The 22,567-nt window shown below is 36.7% G+C and overlaps 1 protein-coding gene across 2 annotated transcripts in view; it reads right to left on the reverse strand.

Annotated features, from left to right (window-relative positions):
• The window catches only part of MTA3 (metastasis associated 1 family member 3), a 141,243-nt gene that overhangs the window by 103,727 nt on the left and 14,949 nt on the right, over positions 1-22,567 (reverse strand). For both annotated transcript variants that reach the window (XM_074897110.1, XM_074897111.1), the window contains exon 4: positions 14,766-14,892. In XM_074897110.1, the coding sequence (XP_074753211.1) occupies positions 14,766-14,892 (127 nt within the window). The remainder of the gene's footprint in view (positions 1-14,765; positions 14,893-22,567) is intronic.

Raw genomic sequence — 22,567 nt, forward strand, 5'->3', positions numbered from 1 at the left:
TCACCCCCTTCTCTCCCCTCTTTCTCATCCCCTTCTCCCTCAACATTACTTTGGCCTCAAATTCCTCTGCTTCCAACTTCTCTGCAAATAATCTGCAGAATTATTTTTAACAAATGGTATTTTAAAGAAACACACATAGCTGCGGATGAAAAATGTTAAGCGTGCTGAATCATCTTGCTAGCAACTGGCATTTTTATGCTATCATTTTCAACTGAAGTAACATTTTATAATAATATATATTTCTTATCACTTACACACACCACCTTCTATTCCATGCACCTAAGTTTTATTCAGTTTCTATCAGTTTAGTCTGTATTTACCAGGAAGTTCCAGTGGCCTCATATATATGGCTACAGGACCTCTGCCCAGAAAACCCTTCTCCCATCTTCTACCATGGAACAAACCAGCAAACAAATATCGAAAAGACAATTGTTTGCAGAGACCTTGATTTTAAGATAACACCAAAGAAGTTATAGCAAAAAGCACTGTTCGTTTCAGTCAGTGTTGACTGTTACGCTCAACCATAAGCATGAGACATCAATTGTTAAAGACTAATCATTAAGCAAACACACCCAGCTTATTTCTTATTCATTACCATTCATTATCACAGGAAATGGAGTTAAATCACACATTAAATCTACAGTATATAACCTCCTGAATTTCTCTTCATCTCCATATCTGTCAGGAGAACCACACCACCAAAGTGAAATAGTGGAAAAATGAGAAAGAAAAATCTGAGCACAATACAGAACAGAGGAAAAGACACCTGCAGTAGAGAAGTAGGAAAACTTCTCTATACCTGACCATGCATTTGAATGCCTTTTAAAGCTTTTGGCCTTGATAATTCCAGAACATCACTTCTAAAAATTAATTATATATTGTACCATAAAGTCAGTTTGTCAACTTTAACTGATTTTTTTTCTGTGTGTTAAAGGATAAATGGGAGTTTACCTTTCCAGTTTGCTTCTATTCCACATACCTCTAGTATGGTCTCTTTTCACTACAGCCTACCCTTATTTAACTCCAATTACTGCAGAGGCATTCCTTAGCTGTCATTGTGCTGCAAGAGTAATTTATTGACTGACCTTATATCTTATTGCAAGTAATTAAAAAAAAATAATATTATTTAATTAAGAGACAAGATTAATCCCCCTGGCATGTTTTCTAAGTGAGTGAATTTCTATTTGATGTTACATTTCTTTGTACAGCATTTTAACCACCTAATGGTTACATGCATGTATGGTATCTCACATGCACGGACTAGAGTCTCAAAAAAACCAATAGTAGACATAAAGATACCACAGACATAGCAGATACCACTGTAAAATAAAAAAATTTTTTAAAAAGCCATCCGAAAACAGGTAAATAACAGACTCAAAACCAGAAAAAAAAAGTATCAGTATTACAGTTACCAGCTTTTGTAATCTAGAAACCTCTGATACTTATTACAGAATCACAGAATCATTCAGGTTGGAAAAGACCCTTGGGATCACCGAGTCCAACCATCAGCCCTACTCTACAGAGTTCTCCCCTACACCATATCACCCAACATCTCATCTAAACAACCCTTAAACACATCCAGGGATGGTGACTCCACCACCTCCCTGGGCAGCCTGTTCCACTGTCTGACCACTCTTTACATGAACATTTTTTTCCCAACGTCCAGTCTAAACCTCCCCTGTTGCAGTTTAAAGCCATTCCCTCCTGTTCTATCGCTAATTACCTGTGAGAAGAGACCAGCACCAACCTCTCTAGAACGTCCTTTCAGGTAGCTGTAGAGAGTGATGGGGTCTCTCCTTAGCCTTCTCCTCCTCAAACTACACAGTCCCAGCTCCTTCAATCCCTCCTCACAGGATTTATTCTCCAGGCCCTTCACCAGGTTCATTGCCCTCCTCTGCACTCACTCCAGCACCTCGATATCTCTCTCGTATTGAGGTGCCCAAAACTGGACACAATACTCAACGTGTGGCCTCACCAGTGCAGAGTACAGGGGGACTATCACCTCCCTACTTCTGCTGGTCACACTATTTCTAATACAAGCCAGGATGCCGTTGGCTTTCTTGGCCACCCGGGCACACTGCTGGCTCATGTTCAGCTGCTTGTCAGTTAGAACCCCCAGATCCTTCTCTTCCAGACAGCTCTCCAGCCACACCTCCCCAGGCCTTTAGCCATGCATGGGGTTGTTGTGGCCCAAGTGCAGGACCTGGCACTTGGCCTTGCTGAAGCTCATCCCGTTAATGTTGGCCCACTGATCCAATCTATCCGAGTCTCTCTGTAGAGCCTCCCTATCCTCATGCAGATCCACACTCCCGCTTAACTTGGTGTCATCTGTGAACTCACTGATGATACACTCTATGTCCTTATCAAGATCATCAATAAAGATGTTGAACAGAAATGGTCCCAACACTGAGCCCTGAGGAACACCACTTGTGACCAGCCTCCAGCTGGATTTAACTCCACTGACCACCACTCTCTGGGACCGTCCATCCAGTCAGTGCTTGCTCCAGCAGACCGTTCACTCATCCAGGCCATGGGCAGCCAGTTTTTCTATGAGAATTCTATGGGAAACTGTATCGAATGCTTTTTGAAAATCCAGGTAAACAATATTCATAGCCTTTCCCCTGTCCAATAGTTGGGTCATCTTGTCATAGAAGGAGATCAGGTTTGTGAGGTAGGACCTGCCTTTCATAAACCCGTGCTGACTAAGCCTGATCCCCTGGTTGTCCATTATATGACTTTTAACGGCACTCAAGATGATCTGCTCCATGACCTTCCCTTGTACCAAGGTCAGACTGACAGGTCTATAGTCTCCTGGATCCTCCTTTCTGCCTCTATTTAGTATCTTTACAAAACACATAAAAGCCTACTGTTTACATATACCCTCTTCCTCTTTTCCATCAGAGGAAAATCCTCTCAGCCTATTGTAAATGGTCTATTGGGTTGAACCAAGCATCTAGCTCATTATATAATCTCTGGCATCTTTCAATCATGGATGCCTAGGAAATAACTTAAGTGAATACAGATTTGCAGTGATATGTCCCTAAATATTCTCCAACCACCATTGCAGTTTTCACCCTTTCTTCCAATACTAATAATCAAAATGCCCTGGAGAGAAAGTTACGTGGTTTAAGCCACATTATGACAAGACTTGGAGTTCTTCCTCTAAGGCTTGTATCTAAACACCCTGAGCTTCTCTGGATTTAAATACAATATTCTCCTACTCACAGTGTTCTGGAACTTTGTTCATTGATGTTTTTAAACAGTTTCAGATAATTGAGACAGATAGAGTTGTATCAAATACAGAATCAATAAAACAGGATAAAATCTGAGTATTCTAGCATAGAGGAAAACAAGGCAGCAGCTAGCTACCTACAGAGACAAGTGAAAGAGGATATACACTGCATTTACCAAATTGCAAAATCAGTTGCACACCAAAATAATATGATACTCTCTTTGCAAAGACACTAGGATTTCTGAAAGTTCTGAGTATTATTTAGACTGGTAAAGTATAATGCCACAGTTTCACTGTTCTATTGCTGGAGTCTCCTGTCTGAAATATGTCACAAAAACTAAGCAAACTAAGGTAAAAGTTACCAGCTTCCATGAAATGAAAAAAAAAAACAACAACTATTGGAGAGTTGTTTACTATTTATTTATTCAGATATGAAACCTTCATCTGACTCCCATTCTCTGATTTAAGTTATACTACTCCAATAAGCAGCATTCTTGACTTAATGAGTATCAACAAGGTGAATTACTAGTAAATAGCATCAGAAGGTCTCAATGACATTAAGATTACATATCTGTTTTTGACCTTTTCCTCACGTCGAAAATATTCAGAAAAATTATTTTTACTTCCTAGAGAATTAGGCAAAATTTACCTTGTACGAATGTTGAGGGAAAATTTCAGATACCTCAGCAATGTACAAATAACCGAAAACAAAAAAAATCAGTTCATTTTTATGTCTTCACTTACAGTTTAATTCTAATGAGACTAAATTATCCCTTCAGAATCCTTCCTGCTCTTAGATGTTCTTTGTATTTGAACTGGTCACAAATAAAAAGTTCTTCCATTGAGCTGACAACAGTACCAACAAAGCTTGTTATATTACTAAATCAGTCAGCAATAAAAAGTAATTTAGAGGTCTTGCAGTAAAAGGAGACAATGAAGCTTGCCTATATATATGTTCATGGTCTTACCAACCTCTATCATACAAACCACTCAGGATTCAATTGCTTCCCCTGTCCTAGGAGCCAGAGCTACAACTCATTATTTTTTTTCTTTCTTTAAAGCATTAACATGTGAAAGCTGTCAAATGTTACACCCTCCTCTGTTCTCATTTGTTAGATGCTCTTATCTGCTTGTAATTTTTTTTATGTTTCAGGTGACTCCACCAGTAGGTTGACTATTCCTGATCTTTTACAGCCATCAGCTAAGGGATACCTAACAACCAGTTACTTCTATACATCAGCAAAGCCCTTCTGTTAAAACACAGAAATGAGACTCAAACACTTCCCACAAAAATACTCTAAAATACTACTTTGGAAAAAATACCTTAATGATTTTGTAGAAAAGGATTTATTTAACAGCCAAAACAGAAAGTCAGGACCATATAGTCCCAAAAACAAAATGCTAACCATCTACAACTGAAACAGCAAAGCACAGAGGTGCTAACGAGGATTATAAGGAAATGGCAAGACATACTAGTCATCATGGTAGGTAGAAGTCTCAGTGCAGTGAACATAAGGATGTAACAAATTATTCTCCTCCCCCCCTCCCTGTTTTGAGGAGCTTTTAAAAAATTATTTCTTTTACTGTGGACCAAAGAAAAGGAGAATCAAAAGAAAGAAGAAAATAAATGGCAGCTTTGTGAGACAGTCATAGATAAGACTGTCTTGGACAATTCAATAAGAAGCTACTCAAAATTAACACTCTGTATGAGATGTCAATTGGCATGTGAGTTCTGAAGAAGAGCTTTCAAAGCGAGTAAGCAGGCATAGGACCTAACAGGCCTTGAAAACTAAAGACAAGAAAGCTCTACATTTGAGTGAGACCCAAGGAAGGAATGAAAAGCATGTGGGAACATAATTCATACAAGACCATAACAACAAACAGTATTTAGAACAGAGAAATACAAGACTGCCCTTACTAACCTGTTCCAGTGAAAATGTAAGACAATGATAACCAGCTCAAGAATTTAAGCTGTACAGAAAAAGTTGTACCGAGGCTGTTATACAGGATAACATTATTTCAATCTAGCCTGGTTAAACAACCTAGCAAACCACCAAATTCTCCAGAAGATACACTTAATGCGTATCTGGGAAATAAAAAAATAGACTTCTTGTTTGCACTGTGTAATTGTCATTTAATAAGTTTTTTCTTAAAAAGCAATCAAAAATATAGTTTCAAATATTTACCAAAATTTAAAAAAACTGAGGCAAACTCTGATTTTTTAAAACTACCAAAATGAATTGAAATAAATAACTGTTTTGATCTTTTAAAGTCCTTGTCTGTTTTAGCACAACCCCTACTTTTAAACCAGTGAAAAGCTCTACAATTCCTGTTCTATTTCTTCATGTTTTCACTAGATGAACGAAACAGCCTATGAGAACAAATCTTATTTTAATAAGGATTCCTTGAGACAGGAGGTATGCAAACAAAAATTACAGAAAGAAATTACAAAAGAAACAAAACGCTTAATGCCTGTTAACCAGGACAAACCATAGTAGTGGAAAAGGCAACCTCACAAGTATGATATCACATCATCTAAGTTTCCTGTTGGAATGTAGATGCAGTTTGGGGGACATTGATGCATTGCAAGCTCATTGCTCTGGGTTCCCACCAAGTCAGGGACACTTGACATGTGTTGGTCATTCAGATACAAACTGAAGAAAGAAAATAATATATGCAGGCATGATCCCACAGACTTTTAAATTCTGCTATTAACAATTATTAATTGCCCTCCTGAATATGACAGAATGATTTAGGGTAATTCTGTACAGATATACCAATTATCTCTTACTGATCTTCACCAAAAAATGTTGGTCTCAGTAGAGATCTGGAACACAGAAGTGTGAGTCACCAGCTAGACAGTCTGAGAATGAAATGAGAGAATATTAGGAAATATTATACTTGTGAGGAAAATCTGATTTGATTTTAACATATGCTGTTACTTTAGTGACAACCAGAGATCAAACTAAAAACGAAAGTATATAATGACGAGGGGCAGTAAGGTTTTGTGCATAAGTAGAACTCAGGAGAAACATTTCCCATATTCAGTATAAAGGGATAAAAGGGGGAGAAAAAAAGGCACAAATATTGAGTAGAGGAGTAGAGAGATACCTTAAATAAAAAAGGTTTTTTCTTAACTGTCTTAAATAGGAAGTGTTTTGAAGATTTCCAACCAAAAAATCACTCTGAGCCAAGTCTTGATCCCTTAACAAGCTGTCTAAACTGCAGTGATGATCATCAAACCACAGACTAGGAACTGCGGAGTCCAAAGAGCTTCTGCTAATTATAGGAAATTGATTCCACAGTTATGGGAAGCCGATACTAACAGCACGTGGGTATTTTACTTTTAAGAGCAGTTTAAGGGGCACAGAATGATGCTGAAAGACATGTACTAAAGTCTTTATAGCAAATTTCAAGTTCTCCAGATAGATATTTACAACTGGAGAGCAAGCTACTGCTTAACACTAAAACCAAGAAAACAGAAAACATCGTTGCGATTTAAATCTGCAACAGACCCCTAACTAGAGTTGGACTTTTAAAATATTCAATCAGTATCTATAATTGACAGAACAAAGATCTGCACTGTATTGATTCATACTTAATTGACTGCAGTTTGGCTCTGCTCATTTACAGAGCTGTTTCAAACATGAGGAAAAAAAAAACAACCCAGCAAGCAAAAACCATTTGATATGTGAATACTACTGGAATCTGTGTCTCCAACAAAATTATACCAATCTCCCAAACAGTACAAGGTTGTGTATCTGTGGCCAAAGATAGATAAATAAACTTGGCATTACCTAATTAACACTCTCCTGATCAAATAAAATTAAAAACAGAATGTACAGCAATTTATGTACATCTAAATGAACCAATAAATGCTTGACATCTAAACACACGCGTAAGATCATATGGATGGCCCAGTATTTTTATGCTACATGTGGCTTTTAGTAAAAAAATTCAGTTCTAAATTAAAGCTGGAGTGCTGATTTTGAGCACTCAAAATTGGTAAGATTTAAAGGCAGTTTCTTGGAGCAATCATGCACAACTGACATAGATTTGAAAGTAATTTGTAGATAACATTCAATTTTTTTGGAGTATTCTTAAGGTTCCAACTTTTATATAGTTCTTACCACTATTGTCTAGTCACAATCTAAACAGGACAAAGCATTCCCATTGTGAAATATATTTACTAAAGACAAAATTAAAGACGACTTTGCATTCAGTAACAATTTATGTAGTTTTTATGTTTATACTACACAGTTAGATGAAGAGCCAAAGCATACAAAACTTTACCAGAATATCTTACCTTAATAGTTGCAGGAAATGTAAATGTATGAATCTATGAATGTACACATATTTGAAACAAGTTTTAACACATTATCACTTAAAATTGGATTTACACTAGTACTGCTCCAGTCTACATTACCGAATGAATCTTGTGTTCTGTAGCTGAGAAGGGTTTGCAAGAAAACACTGAGTACAAAGAACAATCCACTGAGTGCCACAGAGAAATGTAAATGTTTTCTTGGTCTGGGCACAGTAGAACTATGTGTTTTGATACCTCAGAATAAGCATACTTTCTATAAACTATTGTAGGAAACTCAAGTCATTGATATTTTTCCTCTAAGGATTAATTCATGCTAAATTGTAAAAAAATGTTACCTTTCAGCACAGCAACACTAAATCACATGTATTGAATAAAAACACAGGAGGCCGGTTAGGAATGATTTTTCACAGAATCATAGAATAATTTAGGCTGGAAAAGACCTTTAAGATCATTGAGTCCATTAAAAGGTTGCCCAGCTCAGAAACAATGCACATCACTCCATGCAACTGAACTTAAACGTTTCGCACTATATGAAAGAATCCCACTTTGCAATTATATTACTAAAAGGGAAATATGTAATGATTTTCAGGTATTTAAGTGACAACCTTCCATCACTAGTACTGGCAATTGACCACATCCGAAAACAAGATTCTGGCCTATGTTGAATTTTCATCTTAATTCACATAAGAATTCTCCAAATTCTATTGAATTAAAAAAAGAGAAAAAACCCCAAACAATCGACACGCTTCAAAAGTCCCTTTGCTCTAAATAAACTCAATGCAGAAAGGAAGAATTCCTTTCTTAACAATCCAAATCATCAGGTAAGCACATTCCTATGCTAAACAGATTCACTCCTTATCCAGTCTGATTTATGCCAGAAAATAAATCAGGCTTATAAGGCTCAAAGTAAGCTTTTAAATGTTGGCTACTGTATCTCATATATATATATATATATATATATACACACACACACACATACACAGAGAGGTATATAAATTCATCACACACCATCACCCTGTATGTCAGAAATTTCTACTTTGCCAAGAATAGCAAAACTAGAAATCCTGAGGTAGTATCACTAAATGCTAAGGTGCCATACCTTAAAAAGTTGCAACATTTCTTCTATAAAATGACCTGCCCTATCTGGTGTAAGCTTCAGACCATTTGCTGCATTTTAAATGAAAGAATCCCACATTCAGAAAAAAGTACTTCTCTACATCTTAACCTTAGTTGTTTGAAGTAACAATATTTGAAAGTCCTGATGAGATCATGAAAAAGAAAATGCAGCATAAAGGAAGCCGTATGATAAAACTGAGTTCTTTATTATGCATCTAAAAATCATCACACCCTTATAGGCAGTTTGTATGCACTACATGTTTTTATAAACTGCACATACTTGTGCTACTTTTTCTGATATGTCTACAAAGTGGTAACAAAGTTACTGTAGTTTACCCAGTAGCTAGGGGATAATTTAACCAAAAAACTAAACTAAAACAAAACCAAAAAACAAAACAAGATGTAACAAACACCCACCCCACCCACCCACCCCCCCAAAAAACCCAAAACAAACCAAAACCACCAAACAAACAAAACAAACATAAAAAAACCCCACAACTAAAAAACCCCCCACTGTGTTTTGGACTGCATTACTGATCAGAATGATGTCAAAAGAGAGAAAAAGTTAGTAAGAATGTACTAAACTAATACAGGGAAAAAATTCAGAACTGAGGGAAACCGAGATTTTTACAGCTTAATACTTTAAGTACACTTTTTACATGCTTAAATGTGAAAATATGCAGAGGCTCAAAATTCCTTGATAAAAATTAAGAGTCCTCTAACAATAGTCCATTTGGAAGCCCTTTAATGTCACACATGCAGAGACATTCTGCACAAATATTCACCTGCTCCCCAATCATATTAATGAGTTCTTAATAAAATGATCTTATGCAATCACAATCTTTGAAAGGCTTATGAAGTCCTTTCTGTGTGGGAATGGAATAAATCAAGCCAAGAGCTTTTTAGGATAGTTGGGGGTTTGTTGTTTTGGGTTTGTTTTGTTTTTTAAATAAAGGGTATGTATGAGAAGAGTTCATAAATTAGAACTAAAGATTTCAGAATCAGAGTTCAGACAGTTTTTCTGAATTAAGGCCATAGATACACAGAAAGCTTGAATTTGCTTCTTATGTCAAGCAACAAATATAATCCTCTAAGAAATAAAAGAAACAGTTAATCCAATGACAAATTAAATAAATACTCCCCATTAAAGATTAGGGTGTATATTTATTATAGTTATTTGAAAAATCTCCATAATGACAAAAATGCACATAATGCACCGGTATCATACACAGCCATATTGAGTGCAGAAATAAAGCTCAGCAAGAAATTTCAGCATCTTGAAACTGTGTGCAAGAAAAGCAAAAAGGATTCAGTGAAAATACAGTCTCCAGGAGAAAAAAAAGTAAAATACTATGTGACAAGAATCCTTCCCCTTATAAAAAAAGTAGAGCAGTACAAAACGCATGTAATTGGCAACTGATAAAACTACAAATATGGTAAATTATCCATGCCTTGGATATTTGTCAGCCAAGCATGGAGGTCCCACTGAAATACACAATTTAATTCAAGCACAAACTGTTGGGATCACATCAACAGTTACAGCACAAAACTGTGTGGCCTGAATGAGGTAAAAGAGCAACTAAAGAGGTCATGACAATCTCATACTGCTCTTCTATGGTCCCAGGGAAGGACTCTTAAAAACCTGTATTCAAACTATATTTTACCAGAAAGATTGCTGAACAGAAGATATTTAGCAAATTTAATTTTTATTTACTCGCGATAAATATGTCACCCTGTTGTAACTAAGAATTTTGACATAGTAGTTTACTCTTTAACCCTAACAAAAACCACGCAACTGTATCAGCCATATAAATCACCAACATTATAGCAACCAAAGTAATTATATATTTAAAATCCTCTCTCCCCTTCACAAATGGCCACCACTATTTGAAACTCTTCTCCACTCTCAAGCTGTTTTGATGTTAGTCAAATGGTCTGTATACAAGCTTCTTTGCATAAATGAGTTGGGTTTTTTTAAAGGGGGCATATGTGTTATTGCAGTATAGAGCAGCCTAAAAGATTCACACATGATTTTTTATTATGACATCTGAGATTGCTTGTCTTATGTATGCTTTCCAAACACTTAAAATAAAATAATAATTTTAAAAACCCACAAACAAACAAAAAAAACTCCACAACCCCAAGACTGAAACACAGTTATTGGCAAACAAGCACTAAGCAAAGATAATGAAATGGCAAGATGAATCCTGATGTATAAATTCTTCTACACAACATCATATGACGTGTTAAATTTAAAATCAATTACAAATGATCTTAGAAGTCAATGCAATTTTTACAGCAATCTAAATCCCCTCTTAACACTTGAGCTCTAAAGAATGAAAAACAAATTTAAAGCCCAAATCAGGTAACCATTTGCAGCTTTTTATACAAGGCATCCATTTCACCATGTACTAAATTTTATGGTGAATTTTACAACACTGGCAAAAAATTTCACCTTTATGACAACTTTCAACTTTTTCCCTGTGCCTTCTCATGACTTTCCAAAATTCTGTATTTGGTAATTACTAAAATCTCAGAAAACCCAAGTTAAAGTACACAGAACTTCAGCTCAACTCAGCCCATCTTTGGGACTGGCATTACTTACAGGAACCATCTGCATGAATTCTGGGCGCACTCACTGTGTGACATTAATGAAGGAGAGTGTTGAGTGAGTCTGGCTGGCAGTATAACTTTGTTACAAGGACATCTGGGGATTACAGCGCCTGGAAAAACTGCATCTCTAACATGCAGGGATTAGGAGAAAAGAAGATAATTTACTGAAGGGGTGCTACTAACCTTACACTTCTGAGCAGATAGGGTAGGGAATAGTTTCACTTGTAACTTGACAAGTAGGCACGAAGGTAACAAGCCTTGTTTTGAGACCCAACATCAGTACATCAGCTTGTACTGTACCACACGCCATCACTCCAGAATGGTGCTGCACTGAGCTAGGCAATTATACTTTCTTAAATACATACCACTTGCAGGAACACTGCATCCACAAGGCAGCATTACCATGTTTAATTACTACTACACTACCCACTTCTAATTCTTTTCTAAATCTGGCTTTTTTTTGGTGCCAAAACTATACCACCTGCTAAAGCTACTAAAATGGCATAGTGACACCTAATGTAAAGGGGAAACAAGATTAAATCTAAAAAATCACAATATTTTTAACAAAACAAATTATATCTCACGAGAGATACATATAATGTATATAGCAAAATAAAAAGTATGAGAATAAGGAATGAAACTGTATTTCAGCAATTCAAAAGCAAACAAAGTACATCAGAATTATTCAAACTCAACATTACAGACCAAACAACTTCAGAATTTGACTTGCATGTCAAAGAAATCTAACCTGATAAAATAACTGCAAGGCATCTCAACTACAAAGTAGTGACACCAGGTGTATAAATGAGACATTACTGTATTCGTAACTGTGAATTAGAATAAAAGTAATCTCAATCATAGGGTTGGCTTAGGAGGGGGGCACTGTAATTTTCTCTTTCAGTTTAAAAAATGTTAAAAGAGGAAAGTTAAGGAGAAAGATGAAACAAACCAGTTAAAGTATGTTACTAAAAAGTAAATAAAAATATAGCACACTGGTTACAAATTTATTCCCTTAAATTACAAGCAGAAAGGCAACCAATCTAATTTTCTTTTCTTGGCTGCAGATGTCAGTAAAAGTTCAAGATCTGCAGCTGCCAAAAGCAACGATAGATGGTTCAATCTCCTCCATTCTCTTAAAATCACTTTCAGCTTTCTTCACTTCCAAAGCGACTGAGCTTCTGTATTCTTACTCTTGAGAGACCTGATCTCCATTCTTCACTCTATTTTGTTGTACCATTTATTTTTTCCTGTAATAACAATTGTTCCTGTCTAGGGGCTAAAACTGCAGGTGGTAAGAGCAAAGGCCCACAGATTGGAGCTACTCAGACTTTTATTGCATGAGTACCTGCTAGCTTTCTCTATGGAGATGACTGGCTTGCTAAACCAGTGACATCAGTGAGTATCAGCCACCCTGACTTTAGCAAGGCCTGCAGGCTATTCCATAGTGTGCTTTAACCAGACTGGTAACATGTGGGCTAGGTAAGTAGACAATAGGGTTGGAAAAAAACTAGCTGGACCACCAGGCTGAAAAGGTTGTAGTGAGTGGTACAAAGTCCAGCTGGCAGCTGATTATTGGGGGCATCCCCCAAGTGTTGATACTGGGGCCAAAAGTTTAACATCTTTATTAACAATCTGAACAAGTTAACTGCATACACTTTCAGCAAGTCTACACATGATACTAAACTGGATTTGTTCACTCTTAAAACAACTAAAGGGAGAAATCCTACTGTTGTCTTCAATTACCTAATGAAAAAATATATAAGTAAGATGGAGCCAGGCTCCTTTCAGAGAAGCACAGTTATAGGACAAGAGGCAGTGGACACTAAGCTTCAACAAGGGAAAGCCCAATTAGATGACAGGAAAAAAATTTTCACAATGGTGGTCAAACACTGAAACAGACGTGCAGAAAGGCTGTGAAATCTCCATTCCTGGATGTTCTGGAGTACTGACGGGAAAAAGTTGCAGGAGTACCACATTCACATTTCTTTTACAGGACAAACTAATTAATACAAGTTATGAAAACTACTGAGAATCACAAAATCTGAACATTAGTAAGTTAAAAAACTAAATAAGGAATATGCTGCAGTGTGTTGTCCTTCTTGTTTCTTTTTATAATAAAGATTCTTAAAACATCATTAGACTACATAAAGCTTGTTCCAGATTTCACACACAGCCTACAGCATTGATCTGTTCTGAAAAGTAGATGCAAGTCATCACTCTGCATTTGCCTGCTGTGCAGTGCTCTATGTACCATGTATTTACATGTTTTTCTGGCTTCTTTGTGAACTATGTACTGGAGACCCTCAATTATATTTGATCCCTGAGTTGTGAGGTGAGAAGACATTTACAAAACTTCTATGCAATCTTCTCTCTACAAAGAGAATACCTTATTTCTGTATCTAAATGTCAAAGTAAGTAAAAGATACTGTGCAGGATTATTAACTCTATGCTATAGTTGGAGAAGCAGAGATTTGACAGTTAAATGACTTTCTCAAAGTCAGAGAACAAGTAGCTGAATCAAGAACAGGAGATCAATACAAAAACTTTCAACTTCCAGTTTTTGTGATGGCAGTGAGAAAGTTAAGTCACCCATGTGCCAATGTGTATGTGCACATGCACATACACAGTGTTTCTCCTTCTGGAGTGTATACACTCTTTTTCTGGTAGCCTCTAGTCACTTATGGTCTGAAATGGCTGAGGGGAGATGCATGCAATGAGAGAATGAAAATTCCTTCGGAACACAGTGTAAGAGCCCTTGTTTTACACTTACTACATTCCCCCCTGTCATTGTGCTCTTTTTTTTCCCCCCATTTTTAAGTACATGATCCACCCCATCCCAACACAAAAAGAATGTGCTTGAATGCTAAATAGGAGATGACATGATCACTTACATAATTTACGGAACGAAATCAACAAATCATTTTTGAGCTTTAGCAAGCCTCTTCCTACATTAGTATTAGGACAATTTAAAACAATACTTGAAATTGCTTTTGCAACATTTAGCCAAACTCAGTCATGACTTCTTCTCATTTGCTAAAGTAAGTTGGGGCAATTTTATTTTTATATGCAGCCCTAAATTGCAGATCTGACCACTGAATCACTGCCTTCTTTCCAAACCCATCTGTGGTTTCCCTGGGCAGACAAAATGGTCAAAGTTCCTCTGTCCAGCAGAAGAATAATTAAAAAACACAACTCTTCCAAAGCAGGAACAGACTAACTTTATACCACATTATCAACTGATGCTCCAACTGGCAAGCCAGAACTTTGAGGCTCTTATCCCTTCCAAGGTTCAAACATGAAATAACAGAAGGAAAAACCAAAGGCAGTTCCAAAGCAGATCATGGGACAACCTGGTACAACTGAGCTGTGATCAATCACATCCCAGTCCACAATAAAGGCTGAAGTGTTCAAGCAGGTGGGCACTGACAGGCAATCCACTGCAACATAATACACAGAAAAATATTTACTTTTTCTTACCTGATATGTGTTGCCGGAAGGGACTCATACTGGCGAGAAAGGAAGAGCTCTCTGTGCTTCAACTGATGTTTCTGTTTATCAGTTAAATCAACCTCAATTGTAGTTTCAGACTCTTCTTCAACTTCTTCTGCAGAGAAACAAAGCGTAGGTTGAAATTAACTCTGTTGCATAACACCGTTGCAGCCATTTCACTTGACATCCCCTCCACCCCTTCGTATTTCAAAGAAAAGATGAGTTTAACAAAACCAGTAACTTGACAGAATATTAAGTATTTTGAATTCTATACCTTTTACTTAAAACTCTTTCAAAAAATTATGCTACTTTTCTACTGTACTACACATTGATGTGTTTCACACAGCTGTAAAAACAATTCTAACAACATCGCTTGTTCTTTTTTCATCTTCTTTCATCTGTTTTTTGTCTGGGGATGCCTCTTGCTTGCTGACCAGTTCTGGTTTAGATTTTCTGTTGTGAACTTTTACAGAAGTCCTAGAGAAAAGCATACTTTCTATGAAGACAAATTTACTAGATACAACTGCAGTATAAGACTGCCAAATTGCAATCTAAGAAAGTGAAAAACCCTACTGCTTTCCTTTATGTCAACTTTATTATTAACTTACAACAAATACAGTTTATTTTCATATTTAAATGATTTAAAATTATTTCTATTTTAAAACAGCACTATTTAATGTAGAAGACAGCATCTAGAACAGCAAACCATAAATTAATAGCTCTATTTGAAGGATATTTTCAGTTGAAAATTATCTTTTATAATTAGTCTAATCTGAAATTCTCTAGTATTACCTCATCTATGATAAGACCAAGAAAATTATTCCCTTTTAAAGATTTAAACCAACCATAAACCGGGAATATAAAGGAAGAAATAAAAGCAGATACTAGAAAGCATCATGTACAGAGTTAAAGAGCAAAGTTCACAGTGGTTGCTAACATGTCATACAATGACAGGCTCTCCAAAATGGCTACCCTGGGATCTTCATGGCTGAAATCTGCCTTCCTAGTGGATCCTTGGGACATGTGGAACTTGCATCTATACTTTCTCTAGCTTCCCAGAAAAGACAGAAAGTCTCCATGAATGCTGTATGCAAAAATACAGACATTTCAATAACTTCTCTAAGATTTGGCATTTTTTCACCTGCTAAATTATCCATCAGCTGCAAAATCAAGTGTACTTTGTAAAAGATGTCTCTGAAAATAAACAATGAAACCTCAGCATTAGGTAGTATTTCATGTAACTAACTACAACAGATCAATCAGTTCATCCGCTCTTCCAACAATAACCATTTTAACAAACAACCTACAGACACTACCTCGAAACGAAGCCTGCCTGCATCCTCATGGCAACCACAGTTCTCTCCAAATGTAATACTTTTATTCATGCCTGTAGCTCATTCCACTTCTAATAGTTCCTTCCACTCTGATATAACCAACTTCTTCAAACCCAATTCCATCCACTTTAAGTCTATCTTACTGTAGACCCCCCCCCCCACCCCCCCCCCCCCACCCCCCCCCCCGTTACCTTGCTTGTTTTGGCATACTTTGTGGGAAGATAGAACAAGAAAACCAAAAATGAAAAATAAGACTCCCCTAGTCTCACCTGACACATGGACAGATTCAAGTCAGATCGTAACTCAGTTCAGAATTATTCTGACATCTATAATACTAACAATGAATAAAGCTTAAAAAAAATCTGTGTAAAGCCAAAACGTTTTTTCAATTAAGCAAGTAATTAAAGAAAAAAATAGAAATTAACGTTAAAAGGTTTCTGTTTCAAGCAATTAATAGCTATGACTGTTTATTACAGTAAGTGACCATTAAAAACTACATTTGTATTTCAAAGTTCAAGCATTAGTTTTTCTTCTTAAAATATCAACACATGCCAGTGCTTGCTTTATTGGTTTGTTTTGTTGGGGTATTTTTAAATAAATGTACTGCTTGTAGCATTCTACAGGTCCAAAGTTCTCAGTTGGCTACTTACTTTCTCTCTCCTTCCTGAAAACTATCAAAGCAAGGTAATCCCGTGTTATAACCATCTGAAAACAGCTGACAAAAAGCAGTCTATTAGAAAGCAATTTAGGCATCCAAACACAAGTGTCTGGGACCATTTTAGATCGACATATCCAAAACATCTGACTGCAGATATGGCACAAAACAAAGGAGAGTATGTGCCATTTTAAACTGGCTGCAGGGAGCCAGAGATTATATTCGAGAGAGTTTAAAATGGCTTTAGACACCTATGCTCAAGCATCTTAATAACTCCCTCAGAGTAAAAATTTAAATTAGAAAAAATAATTTTAAAACCCCCAAACTTTAATCACATATTGTAATAATCTTACATAAACCATTAAAGTGTTGATCCAAGAGCCTGAAGCTGAAATCAAACATCTCTTACACACACCTCTTAAAACGCTCTAAACCTAAACATGAAACAATGTAACTTATTCTGCAGTATTTTTAGAAATAAAACATACATGTTTCACTCATGATGACCTGACAAGCTCAGTAGTAAGTAGAAAAACATCCAGGCAGGGAACAGTTCCACTCTTAACACAATATAATTTATCACCAGGATAATTTTACAATTTTCTTTACTGTTATAATATAAAAACAATGTTAATAGTAGGATTAGCATTTAGTAAAACAAGCAATAATTTGCCTCAGCAATAACACAAACTTGTACCAGGGAAGGAAACACTAGATAAAGAAGTAATAAAACTAAATTTGCTTGATAGCAAGTACAAATACAAAACCAATTTGCTTCATGGCAATACAAAGAATTCTGCAGCTGAACAAACCTTTCGATAGCTGCTTTTGAAACAGGTTTTTGCATAGATCAGGACTTAACACCTATTAGAAAAACAAGTGGTGATGAACTTCCAGCACTTTTAGAGATCTCTTCGCCTTTCTGACTCTCATTTGCAGCATTGCAGGAAATCATAAAGTAGCGCTAAGCTAAGCACACTTTCAGCACTCAGGAAGAGAAATATAGCAATGGCTCAGACTGAGCAAATATTTTAATGGAGCAATATGGTGATGACATACATAAGCCTCATTGTTCCAAGATAAGAGAAAACACAATTCAATTTAAAATTGTTCAGCTTAAAAACAATTTTAAAGTCTTAGGTATGACTGCAAAGATGAACACAATCAGTCTTTGAAAATGACACAATCCCCTCTGGGCCTTGGGTGAAGTTTAAGATAATTCTGTCTTGCAGTGCTTTTCCTGGTTTACAAGAAATATTTCATTATTTAAAGGAAAAATCCTGAAGAGAAAAGCAGGCATCTCCACTGAGCTTTTAAAGCTTTACATCTATTTATTATACATGGGCTTTCTAATCAGGATTGTAAATACTTACTCTGATCCTCAAAACTAGAATGATCTGGTAATACTTTCAGTGGCAGTGTTGCAGACTTACCCCCTTCCCTTTTTCCCTCTGATGGTATATAAGACTTAATTGACTCCATCAAGCAACGGGTACTGGGAAGAAACTGTAACCCCCATTCATTCTACATATGCACCACTGCTTTTAAAAACATAACGAATTTTTTCTTCCTCTTTCATTTAATTTGTGGGATTCACTGTTTTAAAATGGTGGTGTTAGTGAGTATGAGAAGAGACAACTGTCCATGCCACCTAAACTTTGTATACACTGCCTTTGTTTACAGTTAAGTAATGTGATGACTCAAGCATGACACTAGGAAGAACTGCTTGTTTTTACAACTAAAATCGAAATAAACTGACAGCAAGTCTCATATCTATAAAAACAATACTTCCATTTAATATAAAATGGTTTAAAAATAACTTTAAAAAAAAGTAAATCCTGAAAGACACTTAAACGGTTTAAATACAACTCAAACCACACTATAATTAACCACCAGCTAGCAAACAAGTTCCCCTAACATATTATTCTTCCTTAACTAAGTCAAAATAACGCACCATGTGCTCTCCTTGCTTACTGTAACAGTAAATAGATTAAACACAGGAGGCTACCTTCAGGGAGGAGGAGTAAATCTTCAGTTTTAAAAGGAATAACAAAGTTCTCCCTCTAATGCCACCAAACTGCTGACAATATTATTTTCAGCTAGAGGTTGGCTGAATCACAAAACCATGGAAACACAGAATAATTCAGGCTGGTAGGGGCCTCGGGAGGTCTCTAGTACAAACTCCTCAAAGGCGGCTCAGCTGTGAGGTCAGCCTAGGTTACTCAGCATTTTATTCAGTTGGGTCTTCAAAACCTTCAAGAACAGAGACCACATAACCTCTCCAGCAACCCAGACATGGTGAAAAAGTTTTTTCTTCTATCTAATCTGAATTGCTCCTGTTTCAGTTTAGTCACTGCGAAAAGTCCAACTCTATCTTCTCTATAATCTCTCCACAGGCACTGGGCGCCCACCTCTTCTCCAAGCTGAACAGGCTCCATTCTTGCAGCCTCTCCTAGCAGGGCAGGTGTCCATCATAGTGGCCTCTGCTCAACTTGCTCTGATTTATCAGCAGTTTTCCTGTATCGGGGGCCTAAAATTGGATGAGATACCTAGACATGATGCAACAAGTGCTGAATAATCAGGGAGGATAATCACTTGCCTCAATCTACAGGCTATGTGCCTGGTGATATAGTCCAGGATGCTGTTGACCAACTTTGTTACCAGTAAGTTGCTATCTACCAGCACCCACTGGGCCTTTCACTCCCCCAAGCCCCTCTGTCCTCAGCCTTTACCCCAGCCAGGGGCTCTTCCTTCCCTGGCCAAGACTTGGCATTTGTCTTTGCTGAGTATCTTCAGGTTCTCAGACTACTCCTCCAGCCTTCTAGGAATCTCTGACTACCAGCTTTTTCCTCAAATGTATCATCTGGTCTTCCCCCCCAGTATGGTGTCACCTGCAAATATGATGAGAGTGCACAACATTGCCTGCTCCAGTCACTGATAAAGGCAGGTTCCCCTACAGATCCCCGTGGGATTCCACAAACAGTATGATCCCTTAATCACCACCCTCTGACTCAGAGCACGCAATTAGTTTTTTATTCATCTAGCTGTCCTTTAATCCAGATCAATTCCAATTCCTTGGCCTGGTGTGCCTACCAAAAATGCTAGTGCTGGCACAAAAGAAAAAAGCAGAAATACGAGACTTAAACTGGGAAGACATGATAGGAAAAACCAAGACCACTCCTTTCAACAGCAGCACAAACCGACGCTAAGACCGACGCTAAATTAAATCAGCAGTGTAACCAAAAACTGAGGTGCATTAACTTCCTACCTCTTAAACTTAATTGCTTCCAATTTTGAAACCGTATCTCAGCTTAGCTGCATCCGGCTTATGAAAGCTTAGATTTAAATCACTAACACAATTTGTGGTGTTAAAGCAATTTCACAGAGTTTGTTAACCTACCTTTAAAATTATATTAGATCAGTGTAAATTTCAGTTCAAAGAATGTCACTAAACTTTACTTTTAGAACAGTTTCTAAACTTTTTCCTTTCCTATATACCTTTTCCTTCTATACTGATCCCAAAAACTATATACATCATAGGTATCACCAACATATTTTAAAGCCTACAGATAAAAAGCTGAGAATGCTTAACAGCAGCAAGTTTACCACACACATCAAAGGAAAGATGGCTATGCCTAAGTCTCTTTTAAGCTTAGCTGGTTCTGGCAAAAACATCAAGTGCACATTTGGCAGTTAGATGTTACAGCAGTAAAAATTTTAAGTGTATATTTTGGGGGAGAGGGAGTAAATCTATTTACTGCCAAACTGAGTACAAAAGATAAACATTAAGTCTAATCATCTGAACAACTCTATTCAGACTGTGAATGAAGAACTCTTAGGTGAGCAGCTGGCCAATTTGCTTATCTTTGTGAGGCTTCTTGCCACGTGTTGTGTTGTACTAACTTAGTTGTGATATTTAACCCTCTAGTGCTGTAGTAAAGCTTTTTAATCAACTTTGTGAGCTAGACTATGCATGGTTATACTGTCAATTCGACTGAGAAAGTGTTTACCGAAGCTGAATTAATTAGCTTTCCTTACACCACGTCTGTTAGTACAATGTTCAGAAGGCTGTTAGAATATGTAACACCAATTTGATATTTGCTGTTACTGTCAGATAGGAATAGAAATCTAAAGCACAATTTGCATGGATTATGAGTCATTTAGATAGCATATTACTATCTGAAGTGTGAATCTGAGCAATTCTGTAGATAGAAAAAAAGATTGATCAGTTGTCTTTTTACATAGAACAGGTGTATTTTTAATTTCTATTATTTAGCACAAATAGACATGTGGCCTCTAAGGAGTTAGCCAGTTTTCTTACACAGTTATCCAAATGATCCTCCTACACTACCTATCATTATTTTTTCAAAAGAGGTCACAAAACAAAGAAATAATTATCCTGCACAACCCCTAAGAACTAATATGCTACACCTACTCCCCAGTAATAAAACTTATTTCTAAAATAATGAAAAAAGGTTTTTTTTAGTACCTCCAAGTAGCATTTTACAATAGCAATTCCCAGGACAACAGTCAGTTATAAGCAACTGGGTAACTATCTCCTGTTTATCACAGGCCTGTAGCAAAAATATTTAATGAAAACTTACCACAGTTTTCATTACCAGAAAACTCACACTTTCCAAAACTTGATGGATGGGTTTTTTGGATAACTGGTTTTGGAGATTTTTGAAAGCAAGAAGCTCATGGGTGGAAGGCAGGAAAGAATTACCTTCATGAGTATTATGAACCATGATGCACTACATTAATAAATATATCCTAATAAATTGTGACATGAAAAAAATGCAAGAGTAATCACAGTAGTTTAACCCTGTTATTCAGCATTGCAAACTAGTTTATGACAACACTGCACCACAACAAAAGGGTCCCGTAGAAGCATGAAAACAATGACATGCAGGTCATGGTGACAGAGCTGGCAGTTCTGTATCATAAATCTAACCTAGACTTTCCCCTCTCTTCCCCTTACCTGTTTTCTGTCTCACCTATGCAAAAACAAACTCTTCCAAATAAGAAAATATCCCCTTACAAGGCTCAAAATGTGTTTGGTCATGTGTACACCTGTATGAACTGCAGCAACCTGTTGCAGGATGTGTGAAGCAACAGTTCTGCACAGGGTTTCTTTAAGCAGCTCGTTAGTAGCAGCAAGCAGCAGATCAAAATTGTGCCACAGACACACCAATTTGCATTAGGATGAATATTTTCAATGTTCAATTACTGGTATCCAGCTCATCAGCTGAATCAAAAGCCAATTAGTAGTTTTTCCAAAGTGTAAATATATTTAGAGCTGTGGTGGAAAGTCTTAGTTCTACTCCCAAATCCATGCTGGCAGACCATCCACAGAGCAAAAGTGCCCATGAAGAATCTGACACTGCCCAAGAAATAATTTTTTTTAATCTGTCACCTGGCTCAAGAAATACGAAGGCTATCAGCAACAATGCCATGTAACCTGCATTAATAATTATTAGACCCGCTTTTGAGAAAAGGGAGATCTGTATCTTCCATTTCATGAAACTGATGCTATTAGCAACTTCTCCCATCACTTGGATTTTCACCATTACCATACACAACTCCTGCTCATAGTATCTGTTAAAACAAGGTCTTTCCTTTAGAACAAGCAACAGGTATGATTAATCTAGTTAGTTAACAAGTTCTGTACTTGCTTCTCAGCAAAATGCAGTGTAAATATTTATAAAGCAATAAACATATCATGTAGAGGACTAACACCACCAAAAATCTCTTAAGTTTTCTGTAAGAACTCAAGAGTCTACATTTAAGATATACACGTG

Source organism: Athene noctua, chromosome 1, assembly GCF_965140245.1.
Source record: "Athene noctua chromosome 1, bAthNoc1.hap1.1, whole genome shotgun sequence".
Taxonomy (NCBI): Eukaryota; Metazoa; Chordata; class Aves; order Strigiformes; family Strigidae; genus Athene; species Athene noctua.